Consider the following 20,579-nt stretch of genomic DNA (forward strand, 5'->3'; position numbering starts at 1 on the left):
ATTATTTTTTGTGGATGTGCTATTTTTAAATAATTTAATAAAATGAAGTAGTGTCAGATATTATTAAGTTTATTTTTATCCTTTATTTTTTTATTTGTATTTTCATTATATTTGACAAAAAATGAACCTACACATATATTAAATCGTTGACCTAAAGACAATTTATTTACCAATAAATACAGATTTTATTTATAATTGGAATAAAATTTATTTGCCAATAATCGGTGGATAAAATTGAAATTACACCTGTGTCATATAATTATAATTGATTAATTGGTATAAAATGAAATTATACACGTGCCATGAGTAATAATCTAAATAATTATATCTTAACAAAATATAATTTGAAATAATTTATAAATAATTATTTAATAATTAATTTAAAAATTAATGCAAAAAATAATTATTAATAATAGTATTATTAACTGGGTAAATAATATAATTTCAATTTATTACTTAATATATAAATAATATATGGAAATCTATTGAGTAAATCAATGATTTTGCACCTTAATAATTTGACAATTCTTACTCAATTAACCAGTTAATTGAATTAGTAATAACAATTTCCAATTTCAAATTTTGTATATTAAATAGTTATTAAAAATTGGGTAATAACGATTTACACGGGAAAATTATTGATAAATTCAATTAACCATATAGAAGATAATATACTAACAGTTTTAGTATATTATTTATGGCAAGCGAAATTATTTCCTCAGATTTTCTATTAAAATTAAAATTAGTAATAGTTTAAAAAAAATATTTATTAATAAAATTACTAATAGTTACATTTTATACACAGGATATATGTTTTCTATATATTATTTAAAAAATATAATGAAACATGAATAATGAATGAGTATGTTATTTCTTCAAGTAACTAATTAATACAAAATTGAGTACCATTTTTTATTCGATTGAGGTCATATTCTGTTTGGTGAAAGTTTCAATCACCTTAATTAAATTCTGTCTTTGTTCCTTAACTTATACAGGTAGTAATATGTTACATATTATTTGGTATATCTAAGTAGTTATTTCCCATAGCGCAGGTGTAAAAAATCATATTAAGATTTATTGCCAAATAATTAGTGGATGAATAATAGTAGATTATATTATTTTGGGAAAGTATTTTCATTATAATTATATCAAATTAATATTTAATTATGATAAAATATCTTAATTATAATTATACCATAGAATTATAATAATTACGATATTTATGTTATATATTTTAATCATTTATGTACATAAATAAAATAGAAATCAATCAAATTAAATTATCACGGTAAATAATATATTTTATATTATTACGGAAAATAATCCGTAGATAAAATTAAAATTACACCCGTGTCATATAATTATAATTGATTAATTGGTATAAAATGAAATTATACATGTATCATGAGTAATAATCTAAATAATTATATCTTAACAAAGTATAATTTGAAATAATTTATAAACAATTACCTTAACAAAAATAATTACTTAATAATTGATTTAAAAATCAATGCAAAAAATAATTTTTAATAATAGTATTATTACCTGGGTAAATAATATAATTTCAAATTATTACTTGAAATATAAATAATATATGGAAATCTATTGAGTAAATCAATGATTTTGCACCTTAATAATTTGACAATTATTACTCAATTAATCAGTTAATTGAATTAGTAATAATAATTTCTAATTTCAAATTTTATATATTAAGTCATTATTAAAAACTGGGTAATAACGATTTACACGGGAAAATCATTGATAAATTCAATTAACCATAAAGAAGATAATATACTAACAGTTTTAGTATATTATTTATGGCAATGGAAATTATTTTCTCAAATTAAATTTTATATAATTATAGTAAGTCTCTATAATTAAAGCAATATAAAATTGCTTCATATATAGCAATAATATTATACATATTTATATATCTCTTCTTTTATCTCTTTTTTCAAAATATTGGCATATAATTAATGTAAAAAATATATAATATTAAACTGTTTTGTTATGCATATATATGAATTTATATAATAACCCATATAATTTATACGTATGGCATAATACATATGTCAAAAAAAGATTCTATAATTTTTGAAAACCACTGTTTTGTTATATGAAATTGAAATTGAAATTAAATAATTTCTATTTATATAATTTTTTTTCTATTAATATCCAGTATCTCCATTAAAAATTCATATCGTTTGTAATTAGTATATATATATATATATATATATATATATATATATATATATATATATATATATATATATATAGTCGTATACTTTTATTCTCTTTACAAACAATTTTATAATTACGGTAATCATATAATTTTATATACAAACATTGATATAGTGTTGTTTCATGTATATATTTTGCAGGTATCAAAGGATAGCATTGAATTGTTATTCAGTAGGTTTAAGTTATTTGTTGTTTATTACAAAACTTTCTGCATTAGGATTCTCTATTAATTTGTTCTTTATTTTGAGTTGATTTTGATATTTTCTTACTTCAAAGTAAACCAACATATAAAACTTTGTTAGTAGATTTAAGTATTACTAGATTATTTATGGTCATATTGAGTATATATGCCTGATTTATTGAAAAAGGTAGATTAAATAACTATTTTATAGTTAATACAATTAACATTATATTAAGAAAAGAAAAACAACGCATACAAGTTATTTTTTTATTAATTAAATTATTATAATTAAAATAAAATTTAACATAATAACTTGAAATTATAATTTCAATCTTATCACGTGCATGGCACGAGTGATTAAACTTGTATTTCTTATAATGCCAAATCCTGACCTATTTACATAAATTGAATAATAACTTCAGATATAAAGGTTCAAATTAAGCAATTTTAATATCATTGGAAAACTAAGACACATAATTCAAAACGATATGCAAATGTCGCATAAAACAGTGAGGATAACACCGCATATGCAAGAGAATTCTAGCTACACGAGGCTTCGCATATGCGAGTGATTTCTAGGTACTCGGACCAAGTTTCTTCGATCTCCATTAACTTGGAGCGTGAATTAGAATTTTTGGGCTCTATGGCTCACCCAGAGGTTGTAGTTGAAGGGAAAAAAGGCTAACAGGAAAAGGGAATTCAAACAAATATCACCCAAATCACATAAGAAATTACGGACCAAGGAATTTAATTTACAATTATTGTACAATTAACAATATTAAGTATGACTACAAAAAAAAAAAAAAAAAAAAAAAAAACAATATTAAGTATTAACAATCATATATACAGGGATGAGAATGTACAAGATCCCTACCTAATCTCACTGAAATAATTCCTCCTTACAGGCGACTCCTTTTAAGAAAGAAGAATTCGGAAGCATGTCGACCAACCCCCCCAACCTAACATTTAAAACCTATATATCTTACAAGAGACAATCCATGTAAACTCAACTAACACTAATGGCCTTTCCTTGATTGTCAAGCTCTCTACTCAGTTTCAGGACAAATTTTGCAGGGTCTCTGGTCAAGACGATGTTCCCTCTCGAATCTTGGACGCTAGGACTTGAATCATTAGAATCCATAACAATTCTGCATGAGTCTGGCGCGTCTGATCCCATTTCAACACCATAATATACCAAGTGGTCTGATATGCTATTCCCACTCACCGACCTGCATGGTAATACACTACCTCTTGAAAATAGAGTTTGGATATACAACACTAGTCTATCATAAAATTAATGGATAATCTTTGGTAGTTGGATTCTTATTAATTTCCATAAATTTGTAAAATGGAAACAGTAAATATGAAAATAGGAAATTTAAACATAATGTAAACAACCCTCAATCTTCAATAGCGCTCGTGGAATTCACTGCAGCGGCAAAGTTTACTGTAGCCTATACTATTTAATGGGATTATGACCAAAAAGATTGACTTACCTACTGCAAGTTGGATCTTCACCAGATCCATCACAAACCTTCTCAACCCGATATACCAGACTTCCTAATCCAACGTTATAAAGCCACACCTGCAGTGCACAACAATATCTCAGATTCAAGAACTGGTAAACAAGTGAATCAGGTGCCACAGGTTTGCACAGATCACTAATGACAGCAGAATGGCCAACACAAGAAAGCCAGTATAGTTCAAGCAAAAAAAAAACCTGATAGAAAGAGCACTAAAAAAAAAGAATAATGAGTTTGGAAATAGAAAGCTTTCTCTCATTGAGGGTATGAAAAGGTTTGATGTCCAAAAAAGGCAAAAAGAAACATGAGAAAAATCGTAGCAAACTGCAACCATCAGTGCATAACACGGGATTAATGATTAAAAATATAGAAGTAAACAAGTGAATTTTTATTGACCAATAACACGGGAATTGACACAACGAAGCCAGATAAAAATATAGACGTGCAGAACATATTTTTGATACACATAACGTGTAATCAGTATTCACTGCTGAAGGTGAAATAATAGATGACAATAACATTGCGTTTGGTCTCCTTGTATTCATAGAGGAATTTATATCCCACATTGAGAAATTGGAAGGCTTTGCTTCATTGATGGCGGTTCTCTTTGTACTTATATTTATGAAAATGATCTCTTATCTTGATTCCTCCTATTTCATAATCCTCCGTTCATCTTAATAAAATTCTTTTATCCCCAACCCCCAAAATAAATAAATAAATAAATAAAAAGTAGATGAAATAGTCAATAAACATTTTACACAAACAAGAATGCAACCTATTAAACTTTTTAAAAAATTTAACAGGTCTGATACATATGATGCAAATTTTCATCACTTCATTAAGCCATAATGCCTAACCTCTCTTGGGAAATGGTGGTATGTCTTTGATGGTAAATAGTAATAATATGGTGGCAAATGGGGAACAATGTCGTGGTCATGTGTCACACGCAACGTATTTGGAACAAGTGTGCTATACAGGGATGCAAAAACAGCATTTCCGATTCGGGGTTGTCCAAATGTCATAACCTGAACATTCTTTTCACATCGATTCACCTGTAAAAAGGTCAAATCAAACAATAAACTACTACATATGTACAAAATAGGAAAAATCATAGAAGGGGAGCTTAAAAAATTGATCTAGACAAAATAGCAATTCAAAGACTTTTAATAGTTTGGGCATTGGACACTATTCCAATTAGATTTTTGAAGATTAATCAAGATAGGAAAAGAGGTCTTATGAATTTGGTATTAATCAATATTGTAAATATTAGGCAAAATTTTTTGCATTAGTGCTTATTACACAATACACCCGTCATTTACGCAGCCCAAGAACCTGAAATGCAAAATAAAACCGGATTTCCAAACACAATGGTTCCACTTCCCCAAGATATTATTTAAAATTTTTGCTTGATGAAAAATGCAGATATTAATCATGAAAAGTAGTCGAAGGAAACTTGAACCCACAAAGTGTGCATAATGTCCAGCTTTGCAAGATAAGTAAACTGTAATTATAATTACCGTTAAATCTAGACCACAAAATGCAGCCATTGCTCCTCCCATTGAATGTCCAAGCACAATAATTTGAATATTTCCATAAAATTTCTTTGCCCTATCGACAGCATCCAGAATTGCGGGACGTATTGTTGTGTTGTGGTATGCATTATAAAATCCACGGTGTACCTAGAGAAAATGGTAAGAATATATCAAACCCAACATTGATAGAACAGAGCACTAATAAGGCTTAACCTTTTAACAGCACACACCATTGCATCATCCATGCCCGGATAATTTATTTCATGCTGCTTCCAGTATAAATCTTCTATCCAGTTCTGTAAGCTGTATAAAAACAGTTACAAACTGATTATCCTCGAATAACTCAAACAACAAAACAACAACGACAACAACAACAACAACAACAAAGCCCTTGAATGAGATGCATCTAACAGACTTGAAGTGTTTTACTTTTAGAAAAATATATGAACCTTTGGATTTCTAGACCCCAAATACTGAATGAAATAAATTTAAGCCAGTCAAACGTGAACCTGTGTTCATTAGTTCCTCTGAATGCAATGATAATGGCATGCGGATCATCAGCCACTCCAACAAATGCCTAGAATAAGCAGCGATTATAACATCAGAACAAAGGGTACACTAATAAAAATAAAATAACAAACGAGAATCTATTAATTCTATATAAAGGAATATTGTTTCTACAAAGACTTTTTCACCCACCTGCAAGCAGTGCTCAACATCAACCACCAACTCTATAATTTCAAATCCCTGTTTCCATTTTAAGATCTTTATTAAAGAGCCAAATTCATAAGATACCAAAACATAATAATTCAAAGCTCTAAGACTTAAAGTGAATATTCAATGTAAAAATAAGATTCACATTCTTAGCACCTCAGTCAAGCCATCACATCTAGAGCATGTCCAAGTAAAAAGTGCTGTTAAATCTGACAAGTATACCTGCAAGAACCAGTCCTATTTCAGTCCTTTTATGCAATATGTACAGATTTCCAACACTATTTTGCTTTCACAAATAGAAGCTTAACCAAAGCAAAGTTTGAAGTTGAAATTTTCATTATTAATCCTGAATTCTTTATCAAACTTTTAAGATATGATTAGGAAACAAATAATATTTATAATTTCAAAGAAGCTTTGCTATACAGCCTAGATGATGATAATATAAAATGCCCATAGAACTCACCGCAGATGCATATTGCACTAATATTGTAGCAAGTGTATGGTTGTACTTGGGAAGATTAACCTTGTCCATAGCCTTTAAGTCTGCAAAATTGAAAACAACACATAAGTACACAAACATGAAATGCTCACAAGACTCTGATTCACAGCACGGTTTCATCATATAAGATGAATTAACATTTGTTCGGGTATCATGTAGACATAATGACGTATGTGCAGTGTAAATCATTCACTGAATCTTCAAAAAATGAGAGAAGAAAGATACTATTCATTGTGTCATGTAGCGTAAATCAGATAATCATTGTTGCAGTCATGAATGATATATCTTCAGTGCATTATCCAAATCAATACAAATAAAAGGACATGAAAATCTTCTGCAGAGTTTTAAAATGTCATTTGCCAACAATATGATCTATTTGAACTATTTTCAAGTTGGGTATATTGTTATTGAACAAAACTGGTACTGATTTTATGTCCCATAAAAAGAAAACCACACTCTGTAGGTTTAACCTACAACGACCAATATTCCTCCGACTAGATGGTATGGGTTAAATACATCAAACAACTCTAAACTGCCCCTTTCATAAACCATCTCTGAGACTCTGACTCTCTGTAAACAAACAATCAAAACCTAAATGTATTGTAATGGATTATCCTGTAACTTTTTTCTCTCCCTCACTAATATGATCACAAATGACACAACCAACAATCATCAAAAAGTAAACATGTACTAGGCTTTTGATTCTATCTCCTTTAAATAATAATAATAATAATAATAATAATAATAATAATAATAATAATAATAATGTTACAAGAGGGATTCCTCAGCCTCTCTTCCATTTATCAACAAAAGTAGCAATAATATTGAATGCAAAATTTGGACTCTTACCTCTACCCTTGGATGAGCTCAGCAAGCATAAAAACGTAACCAATATCAACCACCATGTTTTCTTCATCTTGTCTGTAATTGAACTACAAAACAATCAGCTGACAACCAAAAGAAACAGTAAGAAAAGGTAAAACACAACATAAAATCATATTTCAACAAGTAAACATCGATGATTTCAAAAACCGTGCCCTAACAGAGTTAGGGAAAAGACGGATTTGGCACTCGGTATTTTATATATAAAGGTACATATATACAAGAGATGGCTCATTCATCAAATTTCCCCCAGAGCAAAAATTGTTTCTAGTTTAAGTCTTAGGTCACTCAAAAGAACAATTGTACAAATTAAAATAGGGTTAAGCGCCGGTTGAGCGCTTCATTCATCACTGATTTAGCAAAATAAAGACATTAGATGTAATCACTCGAAGTACAAAATCAAATTAACAGAATTTATCACTGATTTGTTCATTTATCTCTGCTTATTGAGCATTTTCATGCGCCATCCCTGATTCATTCACTTCATTCATCTTCATATAAACTTAAAAAATTCTCAGCATCTGTTCCAACCAGTCCAAATAAAAATTCTTAATCACAAGGTCATTTTTCAAACATGTTCTCCTCTAGAAATCTAGAACATTCTTTCCTCAACAATGAACAATTAACTACAAAATTTAACAATTAAATACAAAATTTAACACTAAATCAAGCAATTTATATACGTACAAACACGGGAGGAAGGACCAGCTGCGAGGGACACGAAACAGAACAGAACAGCAGGAGCAGAGATAACCAGAGACCGGTGAGAGGGACAGGAAGGAGACAGAAGCAGCGAACGGCGGCGAACAGCAGAGACGGAGACAAGGGTTGGTATGCCGCTTGGCGGCGGCAGGCAGGGGCCGGCGGTGAGGATGAGAAGGAAAAAATCAAAGAAAGAGAGAGGGATGAGAGGAATTCTTCGAGTGAGAGAGGGACGGACGGAAGGGTTGGGGCTAGGGGCTTTTTTTTTTTAATAAAAAAATAAGAATTGGTGAAACCGTGAGGTTTTACAACTATTTGACAACTACGTTGGAAAAGATTTGCGTATCGGTAACACTTTCTCAAGTGGGGCTGATTTTAAATAACGAGGAGTCAACAAAATTTATTATTTGTTATTATTATTTTTAGTTATTAAATTTATTCTTTTTAGTTTAATAATCTAAGAATGTACTTTTACAATTAGGCATATATTATTTAATATTATTTAATTTATAATTTTCTTATGATTTTTAAAGTTTACTCTTTATTAATTTGCTTAATTTATATAAATTTTATTTTATTATATTAATATTATTGAATAATATTAATATTAATTATTTAACATATATATATATATATATATGTTGTATAAATATTTCTAAATAATTATTCAACATATATTATGTTATTTGTATGAATTATTTTAAAAAATTATTTAAAAGATATAAGTTTATTTGCTTGTTTGGACATCATAAGTTGATAAAAAAAATTAATGAAAATATCTTTTTTTTATTTTTTAGTGTGTTTGGTAAATTTCTAATAATAACAGTAAAAGTACTAAAAAAATTTTAAAAAAAAATATTCTTTTGAGAAGCTCCGATTTACTTTTTTTTAAAGATTTTTTTTAAAAAAAAGATATTTTTCATGTAATAAATAAACAAAAAAATTACTTTTATATAGTTATATCCAAATATAATAGATAAATAAAAAGATCTTTATATGAGATATCCAAATATAAAATTATTTTTACTTTTTTATAAATTTTGAAAAAAAAAATAACTTCAAAAATATCTTTTTTTAAAAATTCACCCAAACAAACCCATATCAAAATTTTGTATATCATTAATAAAAATTACCACGTTACAATATAATAGCTTAGTTATAAATAAAATGACTAAAATAAAGGTATTATAAAATAAATAAGACAATATACATATATTATTCCCTTATTAAATTACATAATGAGAATACAATAACAGAACATGGATAAAAAATCAATATTAAAGGAGTCATGTTTATACCCTTTATCAATAAATATGTATGGTTATATTAATTTGAAAAATATAAAAAGAACCAAAACAGTATAATAAGATAACATAGTTCAAATATGTTTTTTTCCCAAAAAAGAAAAAAGAGAAAAAACAGAGCACTTGACTTATATTATAATGTGAAACGATAAAATAATAATAGAATGAAAAGAATGAATTAACTTGTGCAAAAGAAAAATAAGTATAAAAAATAATTTTCAAAAATTAAAAACAAAATATAAGGTAAACTTTTTTATATAAATAAATTAAAAGTAATTTAGGTGTACAAATTTTTTTTAATCAAGTCCAAAATAAAATTGGTTCAAAACCCAGCCAAAAAAAAAAAAAAACATGCATACATTATTATTCTTTTTTTTTTTCACACTTTTTACCGTACATAAATTTTTGTTAAAAAATACAAAAATTTATTGATATACTACATAAATTTTCAAAGCATAACACACAATTTTACATATAATACACACTTATTAATATAGCACATAAATTTTTACGCATAATACACATATTTTTATACATATCACACAAATATTTGTACATAGTACAAATTTTTATTATTAGTTTGATCAGTCAATATTCTGCATATGTAATCTTCCAAAATTTTTTATACAACACATCAAAAATTCTATGCTATGCAATAAGATTTTTGTGTTGTACACCAAAATTTATGTATTGTGCGTATTTAATTGGTTGGATGTCAATGTTTTGGGCATGTCATCCTTAAAAAATTTATGTGTTGTATACTAAAATTTATGTGATGTGCACCAAAATTTATGTGTTGTGTATCAAAATTTATGTATTTTAGTTTTCTGAAAATTTATAAGAGAAGAAGAAGATAAAAACGACGAGGACAATGATAATGATAATAAAAGAGGATGAGGAGGATAAAAAAAAGGAAAAAATTAAACAACAACAACAATATCAAGAGGAAGAAAAAAAAGAAGACAACGATGGTGACAACGATGATGACGACAGTAGTGATGAGAGTGACAACGACAATGACGTTGAAGAAGGAAGAACGAACGTAAGAAGCAGAAGAAGCAACAACAATGATCATTAAAGGAGAGAGAAGTGGCATGCAAATAAGTTTTTATTTTTAAATAATTTGGTTACTCAAAAGACTTTGACCCCTATCAGTTTTGATAAATTAAATGTTTTATTTATCAATATATTGTAATTTATAAGGTATGATGGTTATTAGTGGCTAAGAGAAGGGGGGTTGAATCTTGGCCTCCTATTAATTTAGCTTTCAACCTTGCGTTCTGTAGAGATTCTGTGAATAAAAGACAGGAGAGATTTTGGTTTTGTCTCCTGATGTGGTAGGAGCCAAAACAGTGTTACTTGCAAGAAGAGTTGTAATGAAATGAAGCTTTGTAGAGAAATCAGAAGATACTTTATTTTATTTCTCCTATAGTGCAGAACCAAAAACAAAAATGAGATTAGAGAATGAATGCAAATGTATCCTAGTTCAGCTACCCAGTACAATATAGTCTACATCTAGCCTCCATCACAACAATGATGAAATTTCACTATCTTTTAAACAGATTACAATCAACAATTCTCCCTAGGATCTACTCAATCCTATCTGGGACAAGTCCAAATTCTAACCCAATTTGAACTTGACTAGGATTGACCCTAGCTTTCAACTGTAAAATGCTAATCCAACTTTCAAGGGAATCCACTCAAGATCATGATACAAAACAGAAATACTTACATAGGATTTCTAAGATAACCTAGACTTTTTCTCCAAGTTTAATACTCTGCCTTTTTTCACTCATTGATTTTTTCATACAAACCTCACCATTTACCTTTTACCAATTAAACTTAGACAGACTAAACTGAGAAAAAGAAATACAACATGAAAACTATGAAGGAGTAGAAGAATAAACAGCTCAAAGAGCTATGAAAATCCAAATGTGTGCTCTCACTCTTTACTCCAATCCTTGGTCGTTCACCCTTATTATAGAAAAGTGAGGCTTCCTAGGCTTCAAACATCTTCAGCACTTTGTTTGTCTTCTTCTCTAACAATCAGAATCAGCAGTGGCGTTCACAGAGGAGAGAGAGAGAGGGTTGAAGCAATGACATACAACCATACCTTTTTCTTTCAACCTTTTTCTTCATGCATCTTGAATCTGGGTTATGCATTTTTACTTTGACCCCAAGTTTGTTTCTTTACCGTTAATAAATAGTATAGCACCATTGACTTTACGTTCTTTATTTTTTCAGAATAATGCTTGTGACACAGTGAATTTCTTCAACATTCCTTGACGAAGAACAAATGAGAAATCTCCTTTTTGTAATTCTCTGTTTTGATGAGATCTTCTCTCTTGTTGTAGCCCCTTTTTCTTTCTCATTTTGCTTGAGAATGGAAACTAGCTTTTTATTCTTTATTGTGCCCTAACTCCAGAATTTTTTTTCTTTCTTCTTGGTACAAAGAGTGATATGATATGAATTTTGAATTACCTACTTGGAGTCTAAATGAAGTGTATGGATTCGAGTGTGTGATCCACTGATTCGGCTTTACATTTTATTTAGACTTGCTTTATTTCTTTTATTATTTGGCTAGAGACTTGTTTTGTATCATGAGAAACTTTTGTGATAGAGCAAGTAACTCTTGGACTGTTATTGTGAGTGTTTGTGGGTCAAAGTACTATGTGGCTTGGGTTATAGCTTTTTGGGCTATTCTCCATTTAATTTGTTCTTTGTACACTAAATAAAATACATTACACAAATAATTTGACAATTAACCCAATAATATTTAGTTATCATCTTAATTATAATTTAATTCTCTAAACTCAACAAGATATTTACTAATTTACGTAATATTATTTATCTCGTTTATGAGATAATTATAAATGTTTATAGTGTAAACGAGATAAGTTGTAAATTTTTTTTGTTCTATCTCATTTGCAAATAAAATATGTGAAATTTGAAACAAAAGCATATCTCGCACTACAAGAAAAAAGGCCTATGGCCACACTTTTTTCTTGCCACGCTTTAAAAGCGTGGCCAAAAGTGGTCAAGGGTCACGCTTTTAAGAGGATGGCGCTAGGTCACTAAAAGCGTGGCGATAGAGCAACCGCCACCCTCAGAGAGGCCACCCTTTCAAAAGCGTGGCAATAACTCAAAAAGCGTGGCGAAAAGCTATCGTCACGCTTTTTTCAACTTTTCGCCACGCTTTAAAAACGTGACAATAAAACTATTTTCTTGTAGTGTCGTCTACAGTTATCAAAAATAATTTACATGTTTACATATGTATTATAAATTTTTTTAAATTAATCCAATTTTTTAGCGTATAGTCATTAATATCTTAAAATAGTTACACTACGTATTTTAATACAATTTAATTTTATACAATGTTATTTATTTGAATTTTTTTAATCCAATTAATACTAAAAAAGTATATAAAAATTTTTGTAACTAAAATTAATATCTCAATTAATACTCAAAAGACTACATAAAATATTTAAAATTTAAACATTTTGTTATTTATCAATTTAATTAAATTTTATTTAAAAATATTTATTTAAATTTATTTTTGAATCTGTAATAAGTACAAGAAATATGTATTTAGCTAACTTTCAATCCACTTTAATTTGGCCTCTTTTTCTATTACTTATTAAAATCCTTCATTTATTAATTTTTCGTTTTTATTTATCTCTCCTGATTTTTTTGAAATTAGATTTGAAACAACATGTTATTCGCAAAATTTTTCCTTTAATCTATTGATTTTTTGTTTTAAAAATTTATAATTTAAATTTTATTAATCTAATTTAAAAAATAATACAAACAAACGTTATAAAATTTATCTATATATAATTATAAAATTTTAATTATTTTTTATTTAGATTATACTACATCTAAATTTTACTAGTAGATCGATCTAATTCTATAATAATTATATCAATTTATTTTTTAACTCTACTTATATTTCGATTATAGTATAACTAGCGGCTCAACAGGCACTAACGTGCCTGTTCAGCTACTTTTCTATTGTTTTTAAGAAATTAATTTAATTTTTCTGTTAATATATTATTTATTTTTCAAATTTATTAGATAAATATTTTTTTATTTTAATATTGACGTGATCTTATTTATATCATATTTTGTTGAAATTAGAATTACTATAAAACACTTTAAAATGTTAAATTATAAAACCACACAATAAAGAGGTAATATAAAATCGTCATAGTTTAAAGTTCTAGGTAATATATGAGGTGAAATATTCGATAGAGTAAATTTTTATTCTCAACTATTCTAAAATATACAAAAAGTATTTTCAGAATGATAATGCTTCTATTGTATTTCTTTAAAAGTTTTGAATGTCGTCTATTAATTTATAATATTTTTAATTTAATTTTTTAAATTTATTATGACAAAATAACGATATGATGAAGTTTTTATCCGCTACAATTGCGAAAATATTTTTAAAAATTAGTTTATTCATTGTACTTTATTTTGTTTTTTTTTTTTGGTGTTTATGTTATATTCCATACATTATTAAATTTTAATTTGATATTTTTTTTATCATTAAGGACATATTATTTAGTTACTGTAATTTAATTAAGATTTATTTTTCATCACTAAATGATGTTATGTATATTACGGTTATTGCCATTAAATAATATTTGTAGTAGCATTTTTTTAATTTGTACTTAAATTAGTTATTCAATAAAAATTTATCCGGTAACTCACAAAAATATATACAATGTTATCTATATTTTTAATTTGAGGATTTTTAGTTTAGTTACCTATTGACTTATAATATTTAATATAGTATTTTGATATTTTTTAAAAAATTAGAACACATTTTGCCATGACCAAATTTTACTATCTATTAAATTTTTAATTGGGTAAAGATTCTATAATAAAAAGGATCCATATAATTTATACAATACATTAATAAATACATGAGATAAAATAAGACATATTTTTGTACTATTTTACAATAGTTGTTATTTTGTGTTTAAGGTAGATCTTTTCTAATTTTACTATTTAATTTTAAAAGATATATGTTATTACCAAAATTTTATTACAAAGTTATTGTTATTATTAGTCTTATGAATGTATTGCCTATTTAAAATTTATAGTATTTGTTAATTATTTGTTTTATTTTTTTATTATAGAATTCATAATTTTGTTTAACATTAGGCATTTTATATAGTAGTGCACAATATCAAACTTCTTAATTTATTCAATACAAAAAATATTTTAAATAAATATTATGCGATGAAGATAAAATATTAAAAATATAAGTAGAGTAAGTGAGTACTAACTTCATATTTGCATGGCTTTTAGTATTGTTTGTAACTGGTTCATTATAAGAGATTGATTGAGGCATTGAATTAGTAGCAGTAGTGTATGTCTCGACCTACACTAATACAAAAACTACAAACTTAATATGTTGTAGATTATCTTAAAAGAATTAAAAATTAGTTCTCAGAAATCAAATCAAATCGCGTAAATTAAGTTAATTAATTTTGTTAATCTTCTATATTAAGATTTAATGTATAGGCAAAATGACTTAAAACGACGTTATTACATGTTTTGAATATATACGGTACTAACCAGTTAGGACATCACCACATCTTTTACTTGAACAACTTCATTATAATGTGATTCCAAACCTATATTTTTAAAGAGCAATACAGATAATAAACATAATTTGAATTCATAAGATTAAAATTAGTTATCATGATTAAAGTTAACTTTTATGTCGCGTATAAAGATGATTTTAATTATTTTAAATTTGTTTAATTTTATTCTGAAACGGAGAATATTTTAAAAATAATATTCTTTTATTATATTTTTTTCATTGATTTTTTTCAAAGTTTGAATATCGTCCATTAATTTGTGACATTTTTAAATTTATTTTTTTAATTTATTATGATAAATTAACAATATGATGAGTATTTTGTCCATTAAGATTGCTGAAATATTTTTTTAAAAATAGTTTATTTGTTATACTCTAATTTATCTTTATTTTTTGTGTTTATATTTTAACATTTCACATTAGAAATTTATTACATATTTAATATTATTAAATTAATATATTTTTTAATAATAAATAATGTTACGTGTTTCATGATTATTATTATTATTGGCTGATATAGTAGCATTTTTTTATAATTAATATTTAAGATAGTTATTCAATAAAAATTGATTCAGTAACTCATATAAATATATAAAGCGTTATCTATGTTTTTAATTTTAGAATTTGAAAATTATTTATCCAATCACTGTTTGTAATATTTAATATAGTATTTAGATTTTTTTTATAAAATTATGACCCATTTTACCGTGATCAAATTTTGGCATTTGTTAAATTTTTAAATGAAAAATAATTTTATAATAAGAAGGATTAATTTTTATTTATGCCATGTATTTAAATACATGAGATGAAATATCAATATTCTTGTATTCTTTTTCTATCATTATGTTTGTATTTAAGTCAGAATTCTCCTGGTTTTATTTTAAAATTATAAAAAATATATATTATTACCAAAATTTTAAAATATGAAAATATATAAATTAAAATAAAAACTAAAAAAATTAAATTAAAATATATTAAAAATCATTATGTTACATTAATTTAACACAATATATAAATATTATTTTGATAATAAAATTAGTATGTTTGACAACTTTTTATAATTATCTTATAACATAGTATTTTTGTGTTTAAAATGACTTCATTTATTTTTTTAATATGAGAATGCAAATGCATATTTTTTTATTTTTAATATTTTATCCCAAGCATCTACATTAATTTGAAACATAAATATTTTTTTTGTAATAAATTTATAATAAAAGTTTTAGTTAAAGAGTACTCAATACTTCTTTTAATAATTTAGAGCAATAAATTTATTTTCACTTTATAGTTATTACTTTGTAAAATATATTTAATCACTCAAATTTAAAAATACACATGGCAAAAAATAAGCGATATGTTAATTTTTTTCTCTTTATTCTATTTGTTATTATTAGTTTTATGAATACATTGTTTATTTTAATTTTTTAATTATTTATATACTATATGATAAAGATGAAATATTAAAAAATTATTATTTTGTCCACTAAATTTATTTTATGAAATAAATTATATAAAGATATACAAAGTCTAAACAAAATTGGACACCAAATTCTAATAACTTTTTGTATTTTTTATTAAGGAGTGCTCTGTTATATATGTAATTTTTTTTAAGTTAAATAATAAGCATCAGAAATATATAAATAGTGTATATTAATATAATTAATTTTGTTATAGAATACCAACCAATTATGTTACTATGACGTCTGTTATTTGGACCAACTCCATTATCATGCACTTTCAATTCTAGATTTTTCAAAGAGTAGAATACAGATATTAAGCAAAAATTGAATTTATAGCCGAAAAAATTAAATTATCATAATACATGTTAAGTTTTATGTTACCTGAAACAAAATGATGATGATGATGATGATGATGGGTGGCTCTTACCATTTGTCTAATTGTAGTTAATTATGTACTTGACAATGGATTTGGAATAGGAATTATATTAGTTGATATAATATGATTGCTGATTCGTTGAATTTTCCAATTATATTTGTCAGAACATAAGGTTGCAAGAGCACGATTGAAAGTGAAACAGATATTTAACTCTCTTGATTAAAGTATGATTGAAGGCGCAGAAGTTTTTGTTATTGAAAGTGAATCGGTGTTTAAATTGAGTACGTATTAATAGTTTTTTTTATTGAAAGTGAATCAACTTTAAATTCTGTCGTGGGTTGAAAGTGAATCAGTTTTAAATCTGTCGTGGGTTAAAGCCAGTTTTTGAAAAAAATAAAATAAAATAAAGAATTGAGTATGTAGTAGCAGTTTTTTTATTGAAATCTGTTTTGAAGTCTTGTCATATGATAAAGCCAAATTTTAATTAAAAAAAAAACAGGGGTAAAATAAGAAAAAAAATTGGATACCACAATTCCATATCCCATTATACATTAGTATACATAATATTTTTTTAGTAATTATTCATTAATAAATGTTGCAGTAACGATAATATTTATTATATTTCAATTAGACTCATGAATTTACAAAAATTCAAACTTATTATCTTAAACTTCTTCCTTGATCATATGGTTAGAATCGTTTAACAGAAGATCTTCAGACCATAAAATTTTTAAAGTAAAAGAAAAATACAATAAAACATATTAGAAAACCTAAAAAAATAAAATAATTTTTAAAATATAATATATATAAGAAAAATAATAAATTACAACTTACTTAGCCTATCACATAGAAAAATAAAGAGAACGAAATAATCATGAAAGTTGAAATAACAAAAAATATATAACACAGTTCTTATCTTAACACATTTAAATGTTATATGTCAATCTAATAATTAATAAAAAATAATATTATCCAATGTAAAATAGATTAAAAATAAGAAAGAGATTAACAAAATCAATTAACAAAGTTCTTATCTTAAGTTGCCAGATTATTTAAAAAATCAATTAACAAAGTTCGTATGTTACTATATTTATTGTATCTTACTATATTTATTATATTTATTGTGTTATATGTCAATCTAATAATTAATAAAAAAAATATTTTTTAATATAGAACATATTAAGAATAAAGAAAAAAATTAACAAAATATACGTAGAGATTTTTCATTCTACCATTGGTAAATATAAATTTTTTTACATCTTTTATATGCCAATCATATGACAGATGAATAATATTAAATTAATTAATCTTTTTGCAATAACTTAGAAAATTAGTAAAGGTCAATTTTAGTACTCTTTATAAATAAATGTCAAATTTAATACTCTACATAATTAATAGTTTAGATAGTTTAGGAAATTATAAACATAGACTTTAATAAATTGTATCAATTAATAAACATAAACTTTGATAATACGTATCAAACAATGCAAAAAAAATATTGATAAATTTTAATAAATATAGAATATATTTATAGATAAATTTTAATACTATAGAATATATTTGAGTAGTAGTGCTCGATCTATAATTATACAAAAAAAAATACAAATTTTAGATGTAAAAATGGATAAGATAAAGAGTACTTGTCCTTTGAATTTTTTTTTAAAAATTAAAAATTAGTACTCAAAAATAAAATAAACCGTAAATATAAAATACCAATCACTTGTATTATCATAACGTCTATTATTATTTTTCAAAAGGTACCTGTATTTGGCAATGGAATTGGCATAGAAATTGTATCAACTTTTTTGTCAACTTCTCTCACGATGATTTGTAGGTGTCCCTTTCTTAGTAAATGCATGTCATAACCAAAAGATAGCAAGATGTAGAAAAAAGGATCGACAACAGTGAGGAATATTTGTAAGTGGAGCAGTTATTTAATTTCCTCACGATTGCAGCAGTTATTTAATGGGTTAATGACTTTTTTTTTAATTATAAATAAAAATGTATTATTACTATTTTGTCCATAAATTTGATTTGTAAAATAAATTATTTGAGGGCAAATGGTGTCTATAAAAATTGGACACCAAACTCTAGTATTGGCTTTATATATTGGTATAGATATACATGTATCTACTTATATTTTATTTACAATGTAATATACAAATATTTTATTTACAAGATAAACGAGATAAATAATAAGACAAAAAATATAAATTATGTCTAAATTATTTATACTAGTAAATAAAATATTTAAAATATTTATTTAAAAAAATCCCAAAATATAATCATAGTGAATAATTCATAAAAAAAATAAAACTAAAAAGAATAAAAAGAAAGATACATATACATTAAAGTTGGTCATATGTTATTTAAAAGAAGGAAAGGAACAAAGAAAATAACACTACCAAATGCGAGGATTTATACAATGAAAATATTTTTGCATTAGTTAAATTCATAAATTAAGTACTAACAAATAAATAAAAAAGAGTAGTTTTTCCTATCAATAGAAGAAATCAATTTAGATTAGTCATTAACACTATTAGATACATGCAGATTTCTAACTATCGTTTTAACAACCCGTGAAGAGACAGTATTAACAGCTAGATCATCGGTAATACGGATTTACGTCGAAAAATTAGGTTTTTTATTTTTTGGAGATTAAATTTGTAAAACCCACGAAAATTTGCAAGATAATTAATTAATAAATAAATTATGAAAAAGAAAGATTAAAAAAATTTGAATTTATAATTTAAAAAAATAAAATTATTTTGAATACAAATTAAAATACTAATCTTAAAAGTTCTCGCTCAAAATTGGGACAAAAGGTTAAAACAAGTGAACCAGGCTCAAGCCTTTAACTTATACAATCTTTAACTTATGCAATCTTCGTTTGATCATATCTTGAGCCACGGTATTTCGATTGATATCGATGAGCCGTTTGCAGCCATGCGAAGTTCTCGTTGAGCTCTTCAGTTCTAGCAAATAAATGTTGATACCCCTTTCTTGTGTTTCTTGGATTTAGCATGAGGACATATTATTGTTTAAGTGTGAGGAGGTTGATAAATCACAATTTTATAGTTTATCTTGTATTGAATTTGGTAGATTTTAACAACTTTCCTATATTAATTCTTTGAAATAGTATAGTTTTATGAATTCTTTCTAATTTGTGCTTAAGAGTGAAAAACATACTTCTTATGTTCTTAATTTGCTAAATTTAATTTTCTTTAATTCCATTCGATGCCTTGATGTGTTTGTTAAGTGATTTTAGGCTTATAAGGCAAAGAATGGATTGAAGAAGTAAAGAAAAAGCATGCAAAGTGGAGAATTCATGAAGAAATGAAGATTTCGAGTGATTCACGGTCACGCGTACGCATGCCTCTCGCATATGCGTTGGATATTTCGTCAGGACACGCGTATGCATGCCCCATGCATACACACGACGTGAACCACGTGACTCACTTAAGAAAAACGTGGCTGGTAGTAATTTCTAGATCCTCTCAAGCCCAAATCTAACTCATTTCTGAAGTATTTCATGCAATTCTCAAGGAGGATCA

General features: G+C 25.8%; 1 protein-coding gene across 4 annotated transcripts; it reads right to left on the reverse strand.

Moving 5' to 3' along the window:
• Positions 1-3,224: 3,224 nt before the first annotated feature.
• On the reverse strand, positions 3,225-8,564 carry LOC130939881 (lipase-like). Of its 4 annotated transcripts, none has more exons than XM_057867946.1 (11): positions 8,260-8,559; positions 7,540-7,622; positions 6,655-6,734; positions 6,348-6,413; positions 6,177-6,224; positions 5,987-6,054; positions 5,708-5,780; positions 5,463-5,624; positions 4,803-4,997; positions 3,919-4,007; positions 3,225-3,651 (listed from the first exon to the last, which is right to left on the reverse strand). In XM_057867946.1, the coding sequence occupies exons 2-11, from the start codon at positions 7,604-7,606 to the stop codon at positions 3,429-3,431; spliced, it is 1,071 nt and encodes a 356-aa protein (XP_057723929.1). In that variant the 5' UTR covers positions 7,607-7,622; positions 8,260-8,559; the 3' UTR covers positions 3,225-3,428. The 4 variants fall into 4 exon arrangements, with proteins under 4 accessions (XP_057723929.1, XP_057723930.1, XP_057723928.1 ...); XM_057867947.1 differs by having other exon boundaries at positions 7,540-7,611; positions 8,260-8,558; XM_057867945.1 differs by having other exon boundaries at positions 7,540-7,637; positions 8,260-8,558.
• Positions 8,565-20,579: the final 12,015 nt, after the last annotated feature.

Source organism: Arachis stenosperma, chromosome 7 (genome assembly GCF_014773155.1).
Source record: "Arachis stenosperma cultivar V10309 chromosome 7, arast.V10309.gnm1.PFL2, whole genome shotgun sequence".
In the NCBI taxonomy this organism is placed as follows: Eukaryota; Viridiplantae; Streptophyta; class Magnoliopsida; order Fabales; family Fabaceae; genus Arachis; species Arachis stenosperma.

What these genes read in the sequence shown, in the direction of transcription:
- LOC130939881 (XM_057867946.1), bottom strand. Translation starts at nt 7,606, where the DNA reads ATGAAGAAAACATGGTGGTTGATATTGGTTACGTTTTTATGCTTGCTG. An exon ending in TAGTGCAATATGCATCTGCG is followed by an intron (nt 6,414 to 6,654) that starts GTGAGTTCTATG and finishes TGGTTCTTGCAG; the next exon opens with GTATACTTGTCAGATTTAAC. An exon ending in ATGTTGAGCACTGCTTGCAG is followed by an intron (nt 6,055 to 6,176) that starts GTGGGTGAAAAA and finishes TGCTTATTCTAG; the next exon opens with GCATTTGTTGGAGTGGCTGA.